Source organism: Melospiza georgiana, chromosome 2 (assembly GCF_028018845.1).
Source record: "Melospiza georgiana isolate bMelGeo1 chromosome 2, bMelGeo1.pri, whole genome shotgun sequence".
Lineage (NCBI taxonomy): Eukaryota > Metazoa > Chordata > Aves > Passeriformes > Passerellidae > Melospiza > Melospiza georgiana.
This window is the reverse complement of record NC_080431.1, coordinates 111,567,857-111,588,930: the sequence shown is the minus strand read 5'-3', so window position 1 is coordinate 111,588,930 and position 21,074 is coordinate 111,567,857. Positions and strand designations below refer to the sequence as shown.

The following is a 21,074-nucleotide window of genomic DNA, read 5'->3' as shown; positions in this document are numbered from 1 at the left end:
AACCTACAAACACACACACACACATACATAATACACACATCATCAGTCATTCAGGAACCCTTTTCATTCCCCATGTAATTCAGTGACATAATTATTTCAAAAAATTTTCTTTGAATATTTCTAAACAGAACAGAAAAACAGCCTAGGAACTATTTTTGTTTGATACTATACTGCATCTGAAGGTACAGATGTAAAAATGTGAGATCTCTGAAGGCTAAAAAAGATAAAAAAATCCACAGGATACAAGGATAAGTTATTTAAGCTCTGTTAGCTGTGTCTACAGGATGCCAATGCATATACAACAAATGCTTCCACCAGCTTTTATTGCACTAAAACCAGCATGCAATTTCATCCCTGGCTTAGCTCACAAAAATACTGCAGAGGCCACAGAAAAAAAAAAGAAACCTTTATACTGCAGGAGATTTTCTTTCATGCTTTCCTGTGACCACATCCCTCTGCACTTGTTCATAAAGATCTGCTTTTGAAGAGGTTTAGTGTTCACCTTCAGTTTTCTCCTTCCATGGCCATTAGCAAATACTGAACATGAAAGCCGTGTCTAGAGCAGGGGAATAAAAAACACTTTGCTTTACTTCCCACTGTACTTTCATGTTTTTCAAACACAAACTTTCCAATGAATGTACAATGAAGACTGAACAAGAAACACTTTTGTAAAGTAGGTGTCTGTATGTCCAAATATAATCCACTGATAGTGAAACTAGAAGCATTGGTCTTCTCTGTCATGTTTAATCTGGTTTGGAAGCACAGGAGAAATCAGGAGAAAATGCAGGAGAAATCACAGGAGAGAAACCTAAACAAGCTTCCCAGATTCCCCCCCAATACAAATAATACTAATCATTTTAAAAACCCACACTGAAACAACAACAAAATCACCACCCTTTGAAAATTCTGCAGTTTTGTATGAGGTGCTTTCCTGTTTCCCAGGCAACTTCAGAGACAGCAAAGATATGATGTATTTATATATATATATATATGTGTGTGTGTGTGTGTGTGTGTGAGTGAGTGAAATAAAACTCAGGAGCAATTCTCTGTAATGAAGCAGAATTTAAGGAGCCAGAACTTAAATTAGACTTTTTTGTAACTTTGGTGGCAACGTTATTGGTTAATGGTAACTTTGTGCCGGATAATTGACACAAATTCATTCCGAGCAGAGGGAAAAGGGGAACACAGAAGGCAGGGGATGTGACAGCTCCTCTGGGGAAGCCACTTCGGGGGGAGCTTTGTAAGTCCAGCAAAGGACTTCCCAACAGCAGCAACAGAGGAAAATTCTCTGCTGTTAGGAGGGGCTGTGCTCTCACCGTGAGCAGTGGCAGTGCCTGTGCCCGGCTGTGCCACCTGGGGAGGAGCACTCGCTCAGAGAGGGACAGAATCATAAAATGGTTTGGGTTTGTGAAAAATGGGTGTTTTATGATTGGCTTTTCGCAAATATTAAAATGAATATTACATGTGTTGTGTCAGAAAGTAATACTGTATTAATTCTCTTAAATAGTGTGGTAAATAGAGTTTTAGGTTATAACAAAATGTTAAAATAGAAACTATGCTATGTAAGATACTTTTTTTTTTTTTCTAAAGAAAGGACTTGCACTGCGATAGCAGCCACAGTTCACCTAAATCTTTCAGAGAAAGAGATTTTATTGCCCCATTATCAGGAGAAACGAAACTTCTTCCCACCTCGCTCTGGCAGGACAACGCCATTAGGATTATGAGGAAGAAGTTGACGATGACCAGACAGAATCCTGTATTTGAATGGAATTTATGCAACATGTATGAGATGTATGAATATGCAACAGGCTATTGTTTTTTAAGAGTTAATCCTCTGTTAACGGGTGTCCTTTTTCAGGATTATGCTGCCCAGAAAAAGGTACCTGGACATCCGTAACTCTTTGTTTCTATTGTCTCATATTGTCCTAATCCAAATTGTCCAAATTATTATTACTCTAATTGTATTACTATTTTTATAACCATTTTATTACTATTAATCTTTTAAAACTTTAAAAACAAGTGATCGGCATTTTTCACAGGTTGGATGTGACATTAAACACCATTTTCTCCAAACCCGCTGCCATGGGCAGGGACAGCTTCCCCTAGCCCCGGTTGCTCAGAGCCCCATCCAGCCTGGCCATGAACACTGCCAGGGACGGGACTCTGGGCAGCCTGTGCCAGTGACTCACCAGCCCAACAGGGAGGTATTTTTTTCCTAATTTCTTATCTAAACTTACACTCTTAGTTTGAAAACATTCCTCCTTGTCCTGTCACCACACGCTCTGTAAATAGTCTTGTCCCCTCTTTCCTTTAGGCTCCCCTCAGGCACTGGAAGGCCGCAGTTGAGTCACCCCAAGCCTTCTCCAGGCTGAGCACTCCCAGCTCTCTCTCTCGTCCTTTCCTTCCTTTCCTCTGATCAACTTGGTGGCCGCCTCCGGACTGGCTCCAACACGTCCCTGTCCCTGCTCTTCTGGGGACCTTTCCACTCCTTCCCCTCCCGGCTCGTCACGGCCGCTCCCGGCCCCGCGCCTCGAGAGGCTCCAGCCCCGCGGCGGGAGCCCCGCCCGGCCCGGCCCGGCCCGGCCCAGCCCGCCCGGTGGAGGCGGAGCCGCGCAGGACTCGCCGCTGCCGCCGCTGCCGGAACGCGGAACGGCCGCCGCCCGCGCCGGGGCCATGGAGGAGTTTCACCCCCACAACGATGAGGTAGGGCCGCCGCCTCGCCCATGCTGTGCCCGGGCCCTCCGCCCGCCCCAGGGGCCGGGGCCTAGCAGCGCTGCCCGGGGCCGCGGGGTGGATGTTGCCTCCGGGAAGGAGCCGCTGGGGCTGTCAGACCGCGGCCATTTTTCCAGGGAAAAATCCGATTTCCAGGGAAAATCCCAGAAAGTGCCGGGCCCGGTCAGCGCCGCGGGGTGGTCCTGCCTGTTGGAGCAGAGGAGCCGATCCCTCCCCGGACGCCGCTTCAGGGCTCTGGCCAGCGGTTGTCATTTAAAAATCAACCAAAACTCCAAACAACTTAAACATGAATGCCCTGGAGGCTTCTGCCCCTGCCCGAGTGTTTGTGGAGAGGCGGGTGGCAGAAAGGAACGCGCCACCGTTCCATTGGGAGCCAAGCCAAGTGCCCATGAACAGGAAGGAGGAGAAAATAGGAGGAATTAAAACCTGAGAGCTTTTTCTGCGCTTGAGAAAGGTGCTTGGGTGAGGTAATGACTGTGCAAACCAGTCTTTCACGTAGTACATTTGCAAAACCGTGTGTTGCCTTTGGGAAACAAGAGGTAACTGTGGGTTAGCAAGTTTGTGACTCCAGTAAAAACACAGATTAAGACCCAGAGGAAAAAAATTGTTTTATTTTTCCCGGAGAATATTCCTGTGACAAACACAGGCATGATGGAATTTAATCTTTACAGAAAACGTGAAGTGAACCTGTTTGAAAGTTCACTGAGGTCTGAGTTTTTGGCCCCCTTCAAACATCTCTAGAAAAGCAATGCTAAATAACAAATGTATGGATTTTAAACAAATGTAAGATTTTAAAATTATACTAACAGACTACAATGCAAATAACCAGACACAAGGCCTAATTGTTATGTGTGCTGTAGAGTAAAACTATAATTTGTGTACTTTTCTGACGGAAGTAATAATAATAATTCACTTCTATTGCAGATGATCTTCAATGCTGATGAGGCCCACAACATAGTTAAGGAGGTAGGTTTTAGCTAACAGCTGTGTTTTGAAGAAATTCTTTACCATACCTTGCTCAATAGTGAAAGCAGTTATTTTCCTTGACCATCCCAGATAAATATAAACTTACATAGAATTAGTATTTATATAAAGACAGAGTTTAACTTGGAGCTGCTTTAAGCTTCATCCAGTTGCTGTCTTCAACTATGTAAAGAGGAGAAGGTAGATGAGAGGGGAGCCAGATTTGCATTACAGTGGAAAGAGTGAGGGTGACAGGCACAAGCTGCAAGGGAAATTCACTCCAATTTATTTTTTTCCCCTTTATCCAGCTGGAGAGAAGCTAATCACTGGAGAGCTTGCAGGGAGATCTTGTGGAGTCTCCATCCTTAGAGATTTTTAAAACTTGACTGGACAAGGCCTTGAACAATGTTATCAGACTTGGAAGTTAGCCTTGGCATGTGTGGGAGGTTGCACTCTATGAGCTCCTTGTTCTAACTTTTAAAATACATTTTTTGCAGAGAAAGAATAGGATGAAAAGTCTGATAGTCTAAATTAAATACCTGTAACTAGAAAGTGATTAGTGAGAAGCCTGTGGCTCACAGATGCTCTCAAGGTTTGCAGGGAAATAGTGTTTTGAGACAGGGATTTCTAGGGGGACTCTGCAGGTCCTTTGCCACCTGCACTTATTGAAGCTGCTCCAGATCACAACAGCAAGCTCTTGGATGTTAGATAAACAACAGTTCAGCCCTTTATGTAACTGCCCCTGGTTTGTAAAGCCAAATACAGTGTGACACAGTCTGCAGACACTGGGAGTAAAGCCAAATGTTTCTACCTCTGATTGGAAGCTTCACCAGGGCCAAGGAGCTCCAGCACTGGGTCCATCTCTGGAAGGACCAAAATCCCTGAGGGGTCTTGTCCTTCTTCTGTCTTCTATTGTGTTCCTTGTTTCCACTGACTGCTGTGGCTAGCTTTGTGCAGTGTGTGGTCAGAATTAACTGGGCTGTTCAAAATCTGGGCCACAGGTCTCTTGCACAGCCTGTTAGTGGGGGATTAGTGCATGTGATACCTCTTACTGAATCACAGGAAAACACAATTTTATTTCCCTTACCTTTTCCAGGTATGTGTTTCATAAGTGAATTCCTCAGCTTTAAGAAGTATCCATCAGCACACAATTCTGAGTTTCCCAAGAGCAGAGAAGGCAATTTAAGGGTTACCGTTTGAGAGAAGGATTTTTGTTCAATCCTTTTAAGTTTAAGCAAGTGTTGGCCAATCTGTAGCTGTGGGAGAGCATCCAATTTACCTGCAGTTCAGCTGTTTCTTTTGCTGCAAGATATGACCCTTGAGTATCTTCCCCATCTTTTAAGCAGGGATGTGCACTTCACTGTTGTCACTCTGTCTCTGAAGGTTTTGGAATTTTGGTTATATGCTCTGACAGGTTGGCCAGCCCAAGCTGATATTGTTGATTTGAGTAGTGCCTTCCCCATTACAGCAGCTTCTGAAAGCCAAACTGGAGCTGGCAGTCATCAGGAACAGTGGGATGTGTCAGGATCTTCACTGGCAAAAAGATCCATTCACTTGGTACCCAAAACATGTGGCTAAGGCCTTTCCTGCAAGAAATGTTTAGTCATTTTTATACCTGTAATATTGTGGTAAATATGTACTAAAAATAAATTTCCGAGAAGGGTCATTTTACTTCCCATTCAGCAGCTGATACCTAATGAGCTCGAGTGATTCAAAGTAACATAGCTGCCAGAAAAATATCCCTCAGATTATGCAAAACATTTTATAATTCTACATTTTGAAGTGTGCTTACTGTAACTATTTTTCCCCTCTGTTCTAGTGCATAGAAAATGTTTTGGGCAAGGCAGATTATAATCACAACAAAGTCAACCAATGGACTGCTGCTATAGTAGAACAGTCACTGACCCATCTGGTGAAACTTGGGAAAACCTATAAGTACATTGGTAAGTACAAGCAGCTGTACTTGTAGCACTGGCAGTCACAATAAATAATTGCTGAAAGGTTCAGAGGATTGCTATAAACAAAACAGAGCAGGTACCTGAACTGTTCTGTTACAGAGATTTTTAGAAATACCTGTGATAAAGCTGTGGCAGTTTTACCTGGGCTGAGCATGCTGGCAACTCTTAACACAGATTACATGTCAATGGGCTTTCCTGATTGTTAAGTAGCCCCAAGACAATTATATCAACATTTTAGTATCAGTTCAGGAAAAAAGTGCTATATTTGATAAAATTTTCTATCAGATTAAGCCTCCTCTAAATAAAAACATCTGGAAGACTTTAGTCCTGTGTGCAAAATCATGTCCCGTTATATTTATGTGTATATATGTGGTAGGAAAAAGGTAAATAAGAAATTTTACCCTATTTTGGTCCTTTTGTGGAGTGTTGATGTAATGGCAAGTGTTTGCACTCTGTTCTGTTTTGAAAGTCTTGGCCTCAGGTTGTCAGAGGTTTTATGACCATTGCAGGTGATAGAAAAGCTGCTCATTACTGAAGTGTGGTTTCAGAGAGGGGTCCACAAGTATTTTTGGGAAACAACAACTCTCATCAAGTGTGACTTCTGCTGTACCTGTGAGGACAGCACCTGCAATCCCATTCTGAGGGGCACAAGCCTATCTAAGTAGTTTAAAAGATAAAACCCATAATCCTATTAGCCAGTGTTTTGTTGAAGCTGTTGTCTTCATGTGAGTAAAAATAATCATGAAATGAGTGAAAAGTTCTTGAGGAAAATACTGGGGCCAAAGGGATTCTCAAAAAAGGTTTTGTCTTAGCTGAATGCCACGTGCCAGCGCTTTGGAAGTGTAATCCAGGCTCCAGTTTGTAAATGCTGAATGATTCACCTCTTCTGCTTTAATTCCCTGTTTTTGTGGCTGTACCTTGCAGTTACCTGTGCAGTGATGCAGAGGAGTGGAGCTGGTCTTCACACAGCAAGCTCATGCTTCTGGGATACCACAACTGATGGTAAGCATCCCCCTCCAAACAGAACATTTGTAACAAGAGAATTGTTACTTCTTGCTCAGTTGTAGTAGCTGGGTTGAACATTTTTGGGAATGGCTGTGGAAGCAGTAGTTTTGAGAATGAGGTGCTTGTTTACAATCCCAGCAAAAATGTTATCAGTCAGTGCAGGCATTAAAGGCAGCTGCTTTGTAAATTATGAGGAGCAGGAATAGAAAAGCCTTTCATTCTGAAACAAGACTAAAAACATTTCATTCTCTCAGCTGAAGAGGCAGAAAACGTTACTCACAGTAAATACACGTGGGTAGCCCTAAACATATCTGCCTGCTGTGAGGGGACAGCTACTTTGGAGGAAAAAGGAACTTAGTGAAAAATATAAATAGTTTGACTTACAGTATGTGTTTCAGCTGTGTAACTGTCAGCCAGGCTTTGGATGCATTGTACTGCTTCAACATTAGTTCTAAATAGATTTTTTCACAGGTTGAGAATGTCACAGGGAAACAATATTAAAATAATTTGTTGTCTGTCACAGATTCAAAAAGGTCTTTTTAGAGGACTGTGCCAAGGTTTAATTTTAAAAACAGAGAAGGCCTCAAAAAGTTAACCAAGTTTTAAAAAAATCATAATATAAAGTTAAGTAAATGCAGTTTAATCTTCGTATTTCTTTTGCTTGTAAGGCATTGATACAACAGAAGAGGAAGAAAGCAGAAAGTAAATCCACTGGAATATATTTGATCCAGTTCCTTTTCTGATTTCTTGTCTGATTGTCATGCCAGTTTCAGTATGGGAATTTCAAGGATTTTTGCAAGGCCAGCTTTTAAAGAAAGATACTGGAATAGTGTTTTCCTCTTAACTTTCTTAAACTTACAAGTCTCACATTAGGTAGCAAACAATGTATAAGTTAATAAAAATGTTTTGAGGATTTTAGTTTTTTTATAGTTAAGCTGACATACTACTATTTCCCTTAAATTACAACTTAAATATTCATACAAATCTGGCATAATTTACACTTCAATGAAGTGCCTGTAGTAAAGAAAATGGAATTCTATTTTAATTTTGTAATAATCTCTTCCAGGAACCTGCACAGTGAGATGGGAAAACCGAACCATGAACTGCATTGTCAACGTGTTTGCTGTTGCTATTATCCTGTAGCTGACTGGGACAGAAATAGAAGCAACACCGAAGCCTTTAAAAAATAAATCATCCTAACCCATGGCTAAATATTTCAAACTATTATTTGTTTCTGTATGAGCAGCATACAGAAGTTCTCTACAGAGAGCATACAGTCTAAGCCAGTTCTCATAGATTAGTTATCTGAAAGCTAGCAAAGAAATTAATTATATATATATATATAATATCTATCTATGTGAAGAGAAAATTTTAGTAATTTAAATATTTAGAAGTATGTTAATGAGAAGTTGCCGCAAAGATGAGTAGAATTTATGTCAAAGCTAATATCAAAGATATTTTATTCCAGAGGAACAAAACACATCAAAGGAAATGTCAAAGGGCAAGCAAGACCTCTCAGGATTATGGTGCCTTTGGGAACAAATTATGAACACAATTCAGAGTGGATATTCTGTAAACAATACTGGTTCTCCATGCTTGGTTAAACAAAGCAAACTCTCCCTTGGAATGCAGGTGCTTGTGAAATTGCATGAGCATCACTTTTTGGTCAAGCATGAATGTTTACATGGACACTAAATCCAGGTAAGCTTTCCCCCTGGAGGCAGAGGAGGACTTTGCTGGGACACAGGTGAAATATACCCAGTCCTAGCAGAATTCTAATTTGTCTTCACATGAAGAGCATAATATTTGTTAGCAATTCAGGGAAACATGCTGGGGATCTGACACCAGCCCTTAATTCATCATTTATAACTCTGAAAACATTCTGAAGGTACTTAAATTAGATTTTATTCCATGATTACAGAATTTGTGACAAGCACTTTATTGATTCCTCATGCAGGAGCCAGGGCAATATTACTGCACCTGTGCTCCAGGTAGGGTTAAAGTGATCAGTGGGAAGGCACAGACATTTCTAGAGGCTCTTGTTAGCTTTGAAAGCATTTATCAAAGTGACATTCTGTTCTTTATAAGTGTTTTTCTATGTTCTCTAAGTCTTTAATTGGATCTTAGTCCTGTGAGATAAATCATTCAAGTTTTCAGCACTAAGAATTCCCCTCCTTTAAAGATTTATGCAAGTTCTTAACTTTGCTCATCTGATGAGTCTTAACTTGAAATTTTCCACATGGAAGAAAAGCATTTGCACACCTGCAAGTATTTGCTGGATTGGGGCCTACATTTTTGTTGATAAATGCACAAATTATATGATAAAGAGACGTATCAATACCAAAAATGCCTAAATGATTGCTGCCACTAAGTGGCAGCTGCATTAAGTTGTTTTCTCAGATGCTGCTTAAGGATAGAATTTTTTGTTTATACTGTATGTCTTTGAAAGAGACTGGTGACAGCCTAACAGTACTGTAGGGCTGTTTTGAATTTAAAGAAATGAATATTAAAGCACTATTATGCAATTTTGTTTGGTTTGGGTTGTTTTTCACATAACTATTTGGGTATGAGACAAGAGTCCTGTGCAAAGAGCAAGCTAAAGAATATTTTACTGCTTAAATTGTGTATATGTGTAGCTGGTGTGACACTACAGAAGGAGCCCTGTGTATGTGTAGTTTACAATAATGTTCAAAGTATCTTGCTTTGCAGACAAATAAAATTCTGCTTTTACCGAAGTGCAAGTAAAATTAATACTGTAATGCTGCATTTGCCAAAGGCAAGTGTTGTGTGGAAATGTGTGTGTATGTTGTACTGACCTTCAAATGTAGATGAATAATTAAGCATTATTTGGGTTAAGATAGAAATTTCTGAATTAGGTTCCAGCATCCAAGAGCCAGATTGTGGAACTGACAAAAATACATTAGTTTCACTCATGTTTGGGATTTGTGCAATGTGAAAAAAAATGTGTCGTGTTCCTGTCATGGGTATTGAGGTGCAATGATCAGAAGAAATATTCCACATGGCTAATTGTAATCTCATTTGGTATTTTTGCTTTACTTGAAAACCAGGTGCACTGAGTAAGACTATCAGTTTAATGAGGCTTGGTGAAGGTCCTCCTGCAGAAGAACCCTAGGAAATACTGCTTAATTATATGACTGTTTAATTTTTCTTTCTACCAAAAAAAAATAAAGTTTTGCCTTAGTTGTATTTTTGCCTTGTGTTCTTGATCAATATAAAAAGTAACTGAGAAAAATATTCCTCTTACATCCCTTCACTTCTTTATAATAGGAAGAACTTGGGAAATGCATTGAAGATGCCTTTTAGAGACAAGATCTTGTAGAAATCCTGTTCCATGCTTGGAAATTTCTTACACCTCTATTTCTCACACCTTTTCCCTATTGTGAATCTTGATGCTACAAGTTAAAGCTTTTTTACTACAGAAAGATTATTATGAAACTCTGGGAAAAGTATTTTCATTCTGCATCATGTCCTGGTAAACTTAGCTTGTTTTCAGTCTTTCCCCATCCTCTGTGGGTACAGAGAGCTACTTTTAACTCTCCTCACAAATGCTGAACATTATTATCTGCTTTTCCAAGTAGTTTCAAGGATAAATCTATGAATTGCAGACTATGAAAGCCCACAACATTTCACTGGTATTTTCTATCATTACATATTTTCTTTGTGGTGGCAATCGGGGGTTTGAATTATGGTTAACAATGACAGAAGGACAGAAGGGTTTGTCCTTTATTAACAGGACAGAAGGGTTTGTATTAAGGTACAGCCCATGTATAGGGCACTGTGTGTCCCCATGTATGATTTCATGATGGAAGGCACCTGCTGTTCTTGCCACGCAGGGTTTGTTAATGTAAACAGAAGTGTGAAAGGGGAAGTCAGGGAGCAGATTTGTCACTTTCCTCGTTGCCTGCTGGGTGTGTGCCAGTCACTCGTTATCTTTCTGAGGCTGTGATCCCCCTGCACTCGATCTGTGCCTCCAGAGCAGTCTGCTGTGTTCAGCTCAGATTGATGCAATCCAAAGCACTCACAGCAGTCACTGAAATCCCAGCTTGCAGCTAAGCCATGTGGAGCTGGATGGGAATGGCAGCACACTGATATTTTAAATACACAAAAAAAGAAACTGTTAGCTCCTGGTAGCCTGCATGCATGAGTGCAGTGGCTGCCATACAGAGACAGACAGGGTTTGCTCTAATACAGAGAGCAGTTCCTGTAATGAGCAGTTCTTGTCTGATTATTGGGATGTGCCTTGCTGCCTCCTCTGCAGTCTGACCAGGTCATTTTGTTCCCATTTAATTTGGAGAGGGATTTTTTAGCACAGTCATGGTGTTGATAAAAGCACGGAGCCAGTCTACACCCCCATCAGAATACCCTGAGTCAGGAAGTTCTGTCTGTGCTGCAGGACCTTCCCAGCTCAAAGCCAGCCCCAGTTTGTCTCTCAGGGAGTATCAGCTCAGAGATGATGTCCTGTAATGCAGCAATAAACCCAGCTGTACCATGGCTCCAGAGCTGTGCAGTCACATTTATATTGAGCTGCTCTGTCTGCTGGGCTCCTGCCAGGTCAGGGGTCTGTGGGTATTGCTTGTGTATAGAATGGTTTCTCTCTCCCTTCTCCTCAAAGAAAGCTGCAGCCAAACACCACATGCCCACTGATGTCACTGTCATATTTTCTGGAAAAATTCCTTCACCAGGATTTCTTCTCCTGGGAAGCTGAGAAGCCTCAGAGAAAAAGGAAAACAATATTATCTCATTTGCTTCTCCTGTTTGTTTTGCTGCTGTGGAACATGGTTGGAGATTGGTTATCCAACATGTGAATTGTTTTGACTTAATGACCCATCACAGTCCAGCTGTGTCAGGACTCTGAGAGAGTCACGAGTTTTTCATTAGTATCTTTTCAAGCCTTCTGTAAGTATCCTTTCTCTATTCTTTAGTATAGTTTTTGTATTATAATAAATATAATATAATATAATATAATATAATATAATATAATATAATATAATATAATATAATATAATATAATATAATATAATATAATATAATATAATATAATATAATATAATATAATATAATATAATATAATATAATATGCCTTCTAAGAACATTGAGTCAAGTTCATTCCTTCCTTCTCCATCCTGGGACCCTGAAAATACCACACACTGAGGGTGATTTTTTTTCTATTTTGATGAATCTATATCACCACTGAGGAGCTGGAGGTTTTAGCTCCCATGTTTCACCAATCATCTGTTTTCAGACACAGGAAGCATATGTAGCAGGCAGCAGCTGTGTTTGTTACGTAAAAATTTTCTAAAAAGAAACAGGGTCTTGCTGGAATGGCAGCTGCAAACACCCTGAAACTACCATCCAATGTCTGATCTAAAATGACTTGGAAAAGGGGAATAAGAGTCTCAGAAACACCTCCCTGGTAATTATGGTTTGTGTTTGCACTTACCCTCATGCAAAGGAGCTGCTGGGGTCACAGAGCACAAGTACTTGAAGCAGAAGAGCTGGAAAGGCAAGTTTAGTAGTGACACTAACATTTTGAAATGTTACAGTTTTACTGTAGGTACAATTTTACAGTTTTACCAATATGTAAATTACTAACAGAGTTTGAAATCTATGCTTATGAGTCTTGACAGCATAGAGATAACAGAGTTCAGAATCAAAGCCATCAAAATGCCCCATGCAGAGGGGAAGGTGGTGAGATGGACTGAACTGAACTGGCTCAGCAACACCTTCAAACTGTTTTCTAGTCAGCAGGTTCTCCTCCTCATAGGTCTATATTGGATGGAATTAAAGCAATTTCTGAACAGCACCTCCTAGAGTATGGAACATTATCGTCCTAACTGCAAAGCATCCACACGTGTGGAATCACCTTAAAAAGAAATCAAACATTCCCTGCTCTGTGATTTTGTACTTTACTGCAATTGTTGAGGCATCTGTTATTCAGTGTTTATTCATGACCAGCTGGGTAAAATTAGAGTTTGAGGGAAGAGGATGAATAAAATTAAGATTTGACAAAAAGTAGTATGATCTTTCTATGGAACTTTCATACACACACATACATATATATATTTCTAAATGTGTTCATCCCTTTTTATTTATCCATATTTCTAACAATTTTGAGTCAGACAGAGACAATTTTTTACAGGTAAAACTTCATCTCTTCTTGCTTATTTCCACTTCACTAATGTCTAGGTGTCAAGTAGACAGTGTCATGTCAACAGTGTTCATACGAACAAATACCCAAACAGAGATAATGCAATTCAGCATTTAGATATTAGCCAGCAGAAGTGAGAGGGTGAGGTAACATTAACTTTGTGGCTGCCTCTACTGGTGCTCACAGCACTCTGCTCCAAGCAGTCATGACTTTATCCAACCTGTCAATAAATCTGAGGGCTTTTTTTTTTCCCCTGTGTGGGCTTCTACAGCAGCTGTTGAAAGTGGTCTGGCCAAAATCCCACAAGAATCTACTGCAGGGTTTCAAGTGAGGTCATTTGTTAGTCTGAAATATATTTAGGACTATGTAAGAACCTCACAGATGAATGCTGAATAGCTGTAAAGTGTTCATGCCTGAGTTAAATGTTTCAGGAAATTAATCTTAAACAGCGTGCACAGTAGTAGCTGGGTGGTCTGGTGATGTGAGTAAATCATAGTTCCCTATTTCATGGCACTCCTTACAGGTCCTCTGAGTAGTAGTCGAAATGATTTTTTTGTAGGGAAGAACTTTGCAAAAGCTGGCTTTAGAAAGGAAGGAATTGAGAAGATTTAATTTTTAAGTTTATATCTGGATCAGCTGAGGCTTAGGGATCAGAGCTGAGATCTTCCAAGCTCGTCTCTTTGTAGCATTGCTTTGATATCATAAGCAACTTACACACTGCCTTTGGGCTGTGTGTGTGTCTGTGCAGTTTAGGCTTTGTTTGAATAGCAAGTGGAGAATGCATGCTTTGCTCTCCAAGGGCTGCTCCACATGAAGCAAGCCCAGGGCTCTCTGAGCAGGCAGCTCTGCTGCTGCTGGCTCCAGGGACAGCTGCACAGGGAGCTGGGGTGGCTGCTGTGGGGCCAGCCAAGGAGGAAATGCCCTGCCTGCAGCCTTAGAAGTTGAAGTTATGGCACATAACAGAAATTTGTTACACAACAGCCAGGGGCAGTAATGGTTTGCCATTTCTCTTTGAAACCCTTGTTTTCTGAGAAATTGTCACAGCCTCCAGGAAACACTGGGCTGCCAAGTGCCTGTCTTTGCTGGCTGGCAGATAGCCCACAGATGCTCCTCTCTTTCCCCGCTGGCAATTCCAGAGCCAGGGCTGGCAGATACCCCACAGATGCTCCTCTCTTTCCCCACTGGCAATTCCAGAGCCAGGGCACAGCTGTGAGCCAGCTGTGACAGTCACCCACCCATCTTCTGACCTGGACTGGTTTGGCATCACCTGTTGGGCCCAGCCAGAGTAAATCTTTGTACTCATGCTTAACTACAGATGTGACATACTTTTAATATGAGTGTTGCAACTATTTAAAATGCCTTCCCTTGAGAAGAGATTCAGGACTGACATTCATGTGTTGGATCACAAGAATAATGGTATCTATTGATACTGAACAGATGTCAGTGAATTAAATATAAAGTTGGTGTTACATATTGCCAGCCTCCTTCATTCACCCACTGCAGCTGGTCAAGGGGCTGTACAATCTCCTAAATACTTTCTCTTTTATGAGCAAACTTGCAACTGAGAAAAGCAAAGCAGAGAGGCAGTGAGAAGGGGCAAGGAAAACACCAACAGCTGAAACAGAAACTGAAGAAAAAATTGAGCTTCCAACTTACTTCTTATTTTCCAGTCTCCAACTCATAGAGCCAACCCTGACACGCATCTGAATTTACAAAACCTGGTCTCTATCCCTCCCTTTTTCAGTAACCTGTTCATTCCTTCAGTTCATGTCTCATTTCTTTAGGAAAACAGATTAAACAAATAAGCCTAACTTGGAAATTGATTTTCAGCATTGCTCAAACTCTAGCCACTGCAATGTATGTTTCTGGTTCTCAGAACAGCAGCAGCAGAAGCAGTAGTATTGTTATTCTCACAATAACAGTGTATTAGTACTGTATCATCCAGAAGCACTAGGTTTGGAGCAATGCCCAGCTATGCTGGATGTTATTCAAACATTAAAGAAAATCCCAACTACAGTCTCAAAGCCATTCAGACTGTGGAGAGAGAACTGAAATGGATGGACACAACAAGTCCTAGGAACACAAAGAAGTAATGTCAGGTACTCCAAACCCAGCAGTCCTGGAATGGAATTTGTGCCCAGCAGGTGTCTCAGGATAAGGACAGGGATGAAGTCTCTGAGGAAGGTCATTGCTGAACATGTTGGTGCTGGCTGTTGGGAGCAAAACAACGGAGGGGCAGGGACTTTCCTACTTAGAAACTTTACTCACAACACTGAGAGCCACACCGAGCTAGAAGTCAGGCAGAAGAAAGTTGAAAGATGAAAATGAGTGAGTCAACAACATCATAAAATAATTTTTCAGGTATGGATGGAAGAGAAGAAAGTTTGGTAGCAAGAAATTGCTTCTATTAGCTTTTTAAAAGATGAGAGCATTCTTGAGTTGGGTGGAGAACAAAACAATGAGGTGAGAGGTTCCCTTTGTAGCATGTGTGACATTTACAAGGCATGCAAAGTCCTGGGCAGCCTTTCCCATAGACTCTTTCCTCAGCAGGAGTAAATACTTACTTGTCATATAAGGCAGCTCTTTGCCAGCTTGCCCTGCCAGTATTTTCTCTGCTGATATCGTTCCTTATGCAATCACAAAATGGAAAAGCTGTCCCCATCAGCTGGCAATGAACAGTGTTTTCATTCTTTGGTAGGGGGAGAGCCAGTAGTGTGAAAGAAATTAAAGGGCTGAGGGCATTACCTAAATAAGGAGAGAACATCTGTTACTTCTAAGGGGGAAGTGGCATGTTAAAGGGTTACTTTAGCTTAGTCTTTGCAAATGATTTGAAAGTGGCATGAAGGCTTTCATAATTTTCTTGGGTTTCGGGCTGGTTTCTGTCACTTACATAAATGCAAGTGTGTCTGGTAAATTTTCCTAGTAGTCAGTTGCCTGTATCTCTCACCCTCTGACTCATCTGGGAAATGCAGATTTTTCATGCAGTGTGAACAGGTGGGGGATGCTGGTTTTTCCACCCAGTCTCAGAAGCTCAGACTGATGCAGTGTCTGACATCATGTCAGCCTGGGCTGCACCAACAGCACCGTGGGCAGCAGGCAAGGGAGGGGATTCAGCCCCTCTGATCTGCAGGGCTGAGTCCAGCACAGGGGGTGCCAGCACAGCAAGGACATCACAGAATTCACAGAATCACTGGGTTGGAAGAGACCTTCCAGATCATTGAGCCCAACCCATGCCCTAATACCTCAACTAAACCATGGCACCCAGTGCCACATTCAGTCTTTTTAAACACATCCAGGGATGGTGACTCCACCACCTCCCCAGGCAGACCATTCCAGAACTTTATCACTCTTTCTGTAAAAAACTTTTTCCTGATATCCAACCTATATTTCCCTTGGCACAGCTTGAGACTGTGCCCTCTGGTTCTGTCAGTGCTGCCTGGAGAAAGAGACCAACCCCACCTGAGCACAGGCACCTTGGAGGGAGTTTAGAGAGTGATGAGTGAAGTCACCTCTGAGTCTCCTTTTCTCCAGGCTGAACACCCCCAGCTCCCTCAGGGGTTCCTCACAGGGTTTGTGTTCCCAGCCCCTCCCCAGCCTCGTTGCCTCCTCTGGATGTGCTCAAGGGTCTCAATGTCCTTCCCAAACTGAGGGCCCAGAACTGGACACAGCACTCCAGGTGTGCCCTCACCAGTGCCCGGTACAGGGGCACAATGACCTCCCTGCTCCTGCTGGCCACACCATTCCTGATCCAGGCCAGGAGCCCTTGGCCTTCTTGGCCACCAGGGCACACACATCGACCTTGGAGAGAGCCCAGAGGAGGCCACCAGGGTGCTCCAGGGGGATGGAGCAGCTCTGCTGTGAGGAAAGGCTGAGAGAACTGGGATTGCTCAGCCTGGTGAGGAGAAAGTTTTGGAGTGACCTAATTGTGACCTTCCAGCATGTGTGGGGAGCCGACAAGAAAGAAGGAGCAAGGCTCTTAACAAGAGCTGGAGTGACAGGACAAGGGGAATGGGTTCAAACTGACAGAGTAGGTTTAGATTAGATATAAAGGAGAAACTCTTTACAGAGAGGATGGTAACATACTGGGACAAGTTTCCAAAGAAGTTGTGGCTGCCCCATCCCTGGAAGTGCTCAAGGCAAGGCTGGGCTGGACTCTGAGCAACCTGGTGCAGTGAAAGTTGTCCCTGACCATGAGACAGGGGGGTTGGAATGAGATGATCTTCAATGTCCTCTTCCAACCCAAACCATTCTGTGATCATCTCACTTCAAGATCTTTCCCAGATGTTTCTACAAAGATCTCCTCTCTAATTTGTCACTGCTACTGTCCCCTGCTCACTCACAGTTCACCACCTCACCCCCACAGGAGGTTTTAGATCATAAAGCCCTTACAGAGGGCAGCAATGCACAAAGGGCTTTTATAGGACATTGTCTTTTTGCAGGCTACAAACAAGGAACAGTGGGAAATGCTGTAAATACACTGATCCATTGGCTTTGTACTGCAATGCTCAGCCAACACTCACAGCGCTGTGGTTACCCAGGAGGAGAGCTTGGAGGGTCAGAGTGTTTGCTTGGGGAAAAGCTGCTGGAATGTCCCAGGCAGTGTGTGAGGCTGCACAACAAACCTGCTGTCCCCAGAGAGTCAGTTCATTCAATGTGATGGCTTTTACTGTGGTAGCAGCGGATCATCCAAGAGATTCATGCAAACACAGGCAATGGGACATTCATTAAATTACCAACAATGACAAACTTGATGAAGATTCCCTGGCTAAGTTTGCAACACAGACTCAGCTGCCTCCCTCAGAAGATGTGAAAGGGCAGGGAAGTGGCTCCTTTCCAGGCACAGCAACAACTCTAGCAGAGACTATAACCTCAGAGCTTTCCTGTACAGTGAATCCAAGCTAAAACTGGGACACTGAGCATCAGTCAGTCCTCTGTAAGCAGAATTTCACTGCAGCTCATGTTGCTGTCCTGTACAAGCTGGTTTTGTCATAATTTCCTTTGGCTTGCAACCATAGGTCTTTGCTATCAAGTCCTTAATTTATTCATGTGAGATGAACAAGAGTGATGGACATTGATCCACTTATTGACTTAACCCTTTGCAGCCCTGTTACAGCAAGAGTATTGCATGAATTGCTAACAGCTGTCGGGAGAACTTTCAAAACTGAGTCAGAAGATGGCTGCTCACAACCTACACGGTTCTTTTTCTGTCTCCTCAGGGGAATTTGCTTTAGAAACTGTTTCTCATAGTTGGTTTGCAGTCTTTGCTGATAATTTCCTTTCTGCTGTGTGAGCAAGGGTAAGGTTTCAGAGGGCTTGAGTGAATTCAGCACCTGAAGAGAGGCTGGAGCTAGCACTGGTTGCCTCAGATGAAAGAGAAAAAAGCAGAGAGGGTGATGAAACCTCAGCAGAAATTTTCATCATTAAGTGTTCATGGGAACTAATACAGCCTTGGGCTGTCCTGCAGGGATATTCACTTTTGCCCTGGCTCCATGGCATTGCAGGGCAGAAAACCCTTTGGTTTATAGAGGCAAAGAGTCTGTTATATGAAATTGGACAATTCCTGTGCCAAAATGCCCTGCTATTTACACTGGTACTGACAGCCTGCATTTTGGCCTGTTAACTGGAAGGAGATTACAGCAATTGCCTTCTTCCAGCTCTCCCTATGCCATTTCTGCGCCCAGGAAAAATCCACCTGGATTTTATGAGTGTTCTTCATCATTCAGAGAGAATCTCACAGAGTCACTGTGCAGATCCCAGACCTTTGCATGGCCCAGTCTAGCTCACAACAGTGTAAAAAGACAAAACCAACACAGGAAGTATCTATACTTCAAAGATGGCTTGGCCAAGCAGGTCTCTGCAATTTGTTTGTTCTGTTTGTTCAAAAAACCTAGGCTGAATGGTGTTTGCATATTTTCTGGCCCTAAACCCAGCTGACCTACAAGTATAAAACAAAATCAACAGAAGAGTTACTTGCTAGACATTTTGCTTTATAGATTTCTTCCAGAATAAGAAAACATCTCTTCCAAGGGAGATAGGTGGTCTGATTCTCCCTTCACTGCCCTTCCTTCCTTCATCCCTTCCTTCAGCTGTGATCATTATTTGCAAGGTGGGTCAGTATTTTGGGGGGCAGTGAGGTGTTTTTTTGGCCATGACCCTCATTTCTGAACAATGAAAATTAAGTATAGGTCAAATGCAAGGCTTTTTTTACAGGATAAATGTACAAAAATTTGCTCACACATGCTGAAAAATCTAGAACATAGCATCTCATACATTTCTTTCATTTTAGAACTTAATATTAAAATCATTAATCAGAAGGAGAATATATTATTGGAGAGGTCCAGAACAGTCTGGTTTGTCAATCCAGAGGTGGCTCCTGCCCTGGTCTGTGTGCAGTGACAGGGGAGGTTGCAGCAGAACCGTGTTTGTGAGCTCAGCTCTGCAGTGGTTGGAGCTGGGGTGAAGCCCTCGTGCCTCTCCCTGAGTTTCCATTGGACACAAGTGTCGCAGACATCTTTTTATGAAAATTCTTTCTTAGGATTTTTTTCTTCCTGAGAAGCTGAGAGGCTCCAGGAACAAAACATAAACAATGATTATCTGCTGCTGTGGAATGCAAGAGGTGCATCTGTGCTTGGTCTCGTGTGGATGTTTGGATTTAGTTACCACACACGGCAGAGCTGGCTCTCTCTCTCTCTGAGCCACAGACCTTTGTTATAATTCTTTTTTATACTATTCTTAGCTTAGCTGGCCTTCTGAGATGAAACTTTTCCTTCTATTCTTTTAGTTTTAATGTAATATATATATCATAAGATAATAAATCAAGCCTTCGGTAACATGGAGTCAGATCTACGTCTCTTCCCTAAATCCTGAAAACCCCTGTGAACACTGTCACACACAAGCACTTAAAACCTTGGAAAAAACATCGTGGGAGCTGGAGATTGAGAGGAAATTTTCAGAGATTGGGAGAAGGAAGGAATGAGAAGTGAAGCTGGGGCAGCAACAATTGGTAGAAGAAATGGACAGAGGGAAATCAGCAGTAGCTCTCTGGGCAGAAAGTTTGCCAGGCAGAAGAGTACAGAGGAGAGGGAGGGAATGGGGCCTGCAGAGGTGCAGAATTGGCCTGGAAAGCATTTGTAATCTTTCAGTGAGTCTCTCAACAATTTTCCAGTCCACTGTGATTAATTTTGCTGTTAGTCTGGGCTGGTTTGTGTGTGGTGAATGTAAATGAGAGCAGTAGTTGTTAAGGACTGTACCAAATGCAAAATTGAATGTCTGGTTCATGACAAGCAACTGCTCTGGCTTGTGCCTGTGCAACTGATGCTGTGTTACACAGTCAGGCATGGGGATCATGATCCTGCCAACCTTTACAACTGCAGCATCTTAATATGTGCTCCTAAATTCCTTTGAGCATACATAACTATGTGTTCAGACACTTGGCTCTGCATTCTACAAGAAACTCATTGAAACTTAAAAAAATATAAGCAGTCAACATTAACTTGCTAAGAGCATTCCAAAATACAGCAGGATCCTCAGAAAAAGTGCCATAAGGAGACTTGAACATTTTTTTGTTTGTTTGTCCAAAAATACCTTGTATTTCACAGGCAGCTTTCTTTGTTAGTTTTTTTTTTCCCCATTTATAATTTTCCATTTATAATTTATTTTAACCCACCATCTGAGAACTGAAAGGCAGAAAATCCCCACCCAGCAGGGAAAGTCTTACAAGACTTTGAAGAGGGAGATGTATTTTTTAGCTGGGGTGGTTTCCCACCATGATGGTGAACAGACACAGCAGCACTTTTTTTTGTAGCCTGAAACTTAGGAAAACTTGGATTTCATTTGCTCATATTTACATTTGGCAAGTTGGGAGCAGAGAAGGAACTGGGGCTATGATGAGAGATGAGACCCAGGCATATCAAGCAGTGGCATTTGGCCACAAAAAATGGGTGTCCTTGAAGATTACCTGTAGCCCACTGCTCTTAGGACTCAAACTAGTTTGCTTCTTCTATTTATATTTCACTGCTATTTATTTCACTCTTGAATCCTAGATTTAAGAAAATATTAATATTCAGACCACAACTGATGGTGCATGTCTTGGTATTTTAGCAGGATCAATATAACTAACTTTTGAAAAAAACTGAGAAACTCTCGCTTATTCTTTCATATGTTTTAGGAAGACAATGATTTATTAATAAACACAGAATTACTGTTTCTGAGTTCTAGTTGACAAGCCCTGGTACAAGTGTGCAGCT

General features: G+C 42.0%; 1 protein-coding gene across 2 annotated transcripts; it reads left to right on the top strand.

The window, feature by feature from the left end:
- The first annotated feature begins 2,624 nt into the window (after positions 1–2,624).
- DYNLT3 (dynein light chain Tctex-type 3) lies at positions 2,625–9,866 on the top strand. 2 transcript variants are annotated; one of them, XR_009114186.1, is made up of 6 exons: positions 2,625–2,703; positions 3,658–3,699; positions 5,516–5,639; positions 6,579–6,656; positions 7,726–8,360; positions 9,728–9,866. XR_009114186.1 is itself a non-coding variant. In XM_058019081.1 (5 exons), the coding sequence occupies exons 1-5, from the start codon at positions 2,674–2,676 to the stop codon at positions 7,800–7,802; spliced, it is 351 nt and encodes a 116-aa protein (XP_057875064.1). In that variant the 5' UTR covers positions 2,625–2,673; the 3' UTR covers positions 7,803–9,866. The 2 variants fall into 2 exon arrangements, 1 of the variants encoding a protein (XP_057875064.1); XM_058019081.1 differs by having other exon boundaries at positions 7,726–9,866.
- The last annotated feature ends 11,208 nt before the right edge of the window (positions 9,867–21,074 follow it).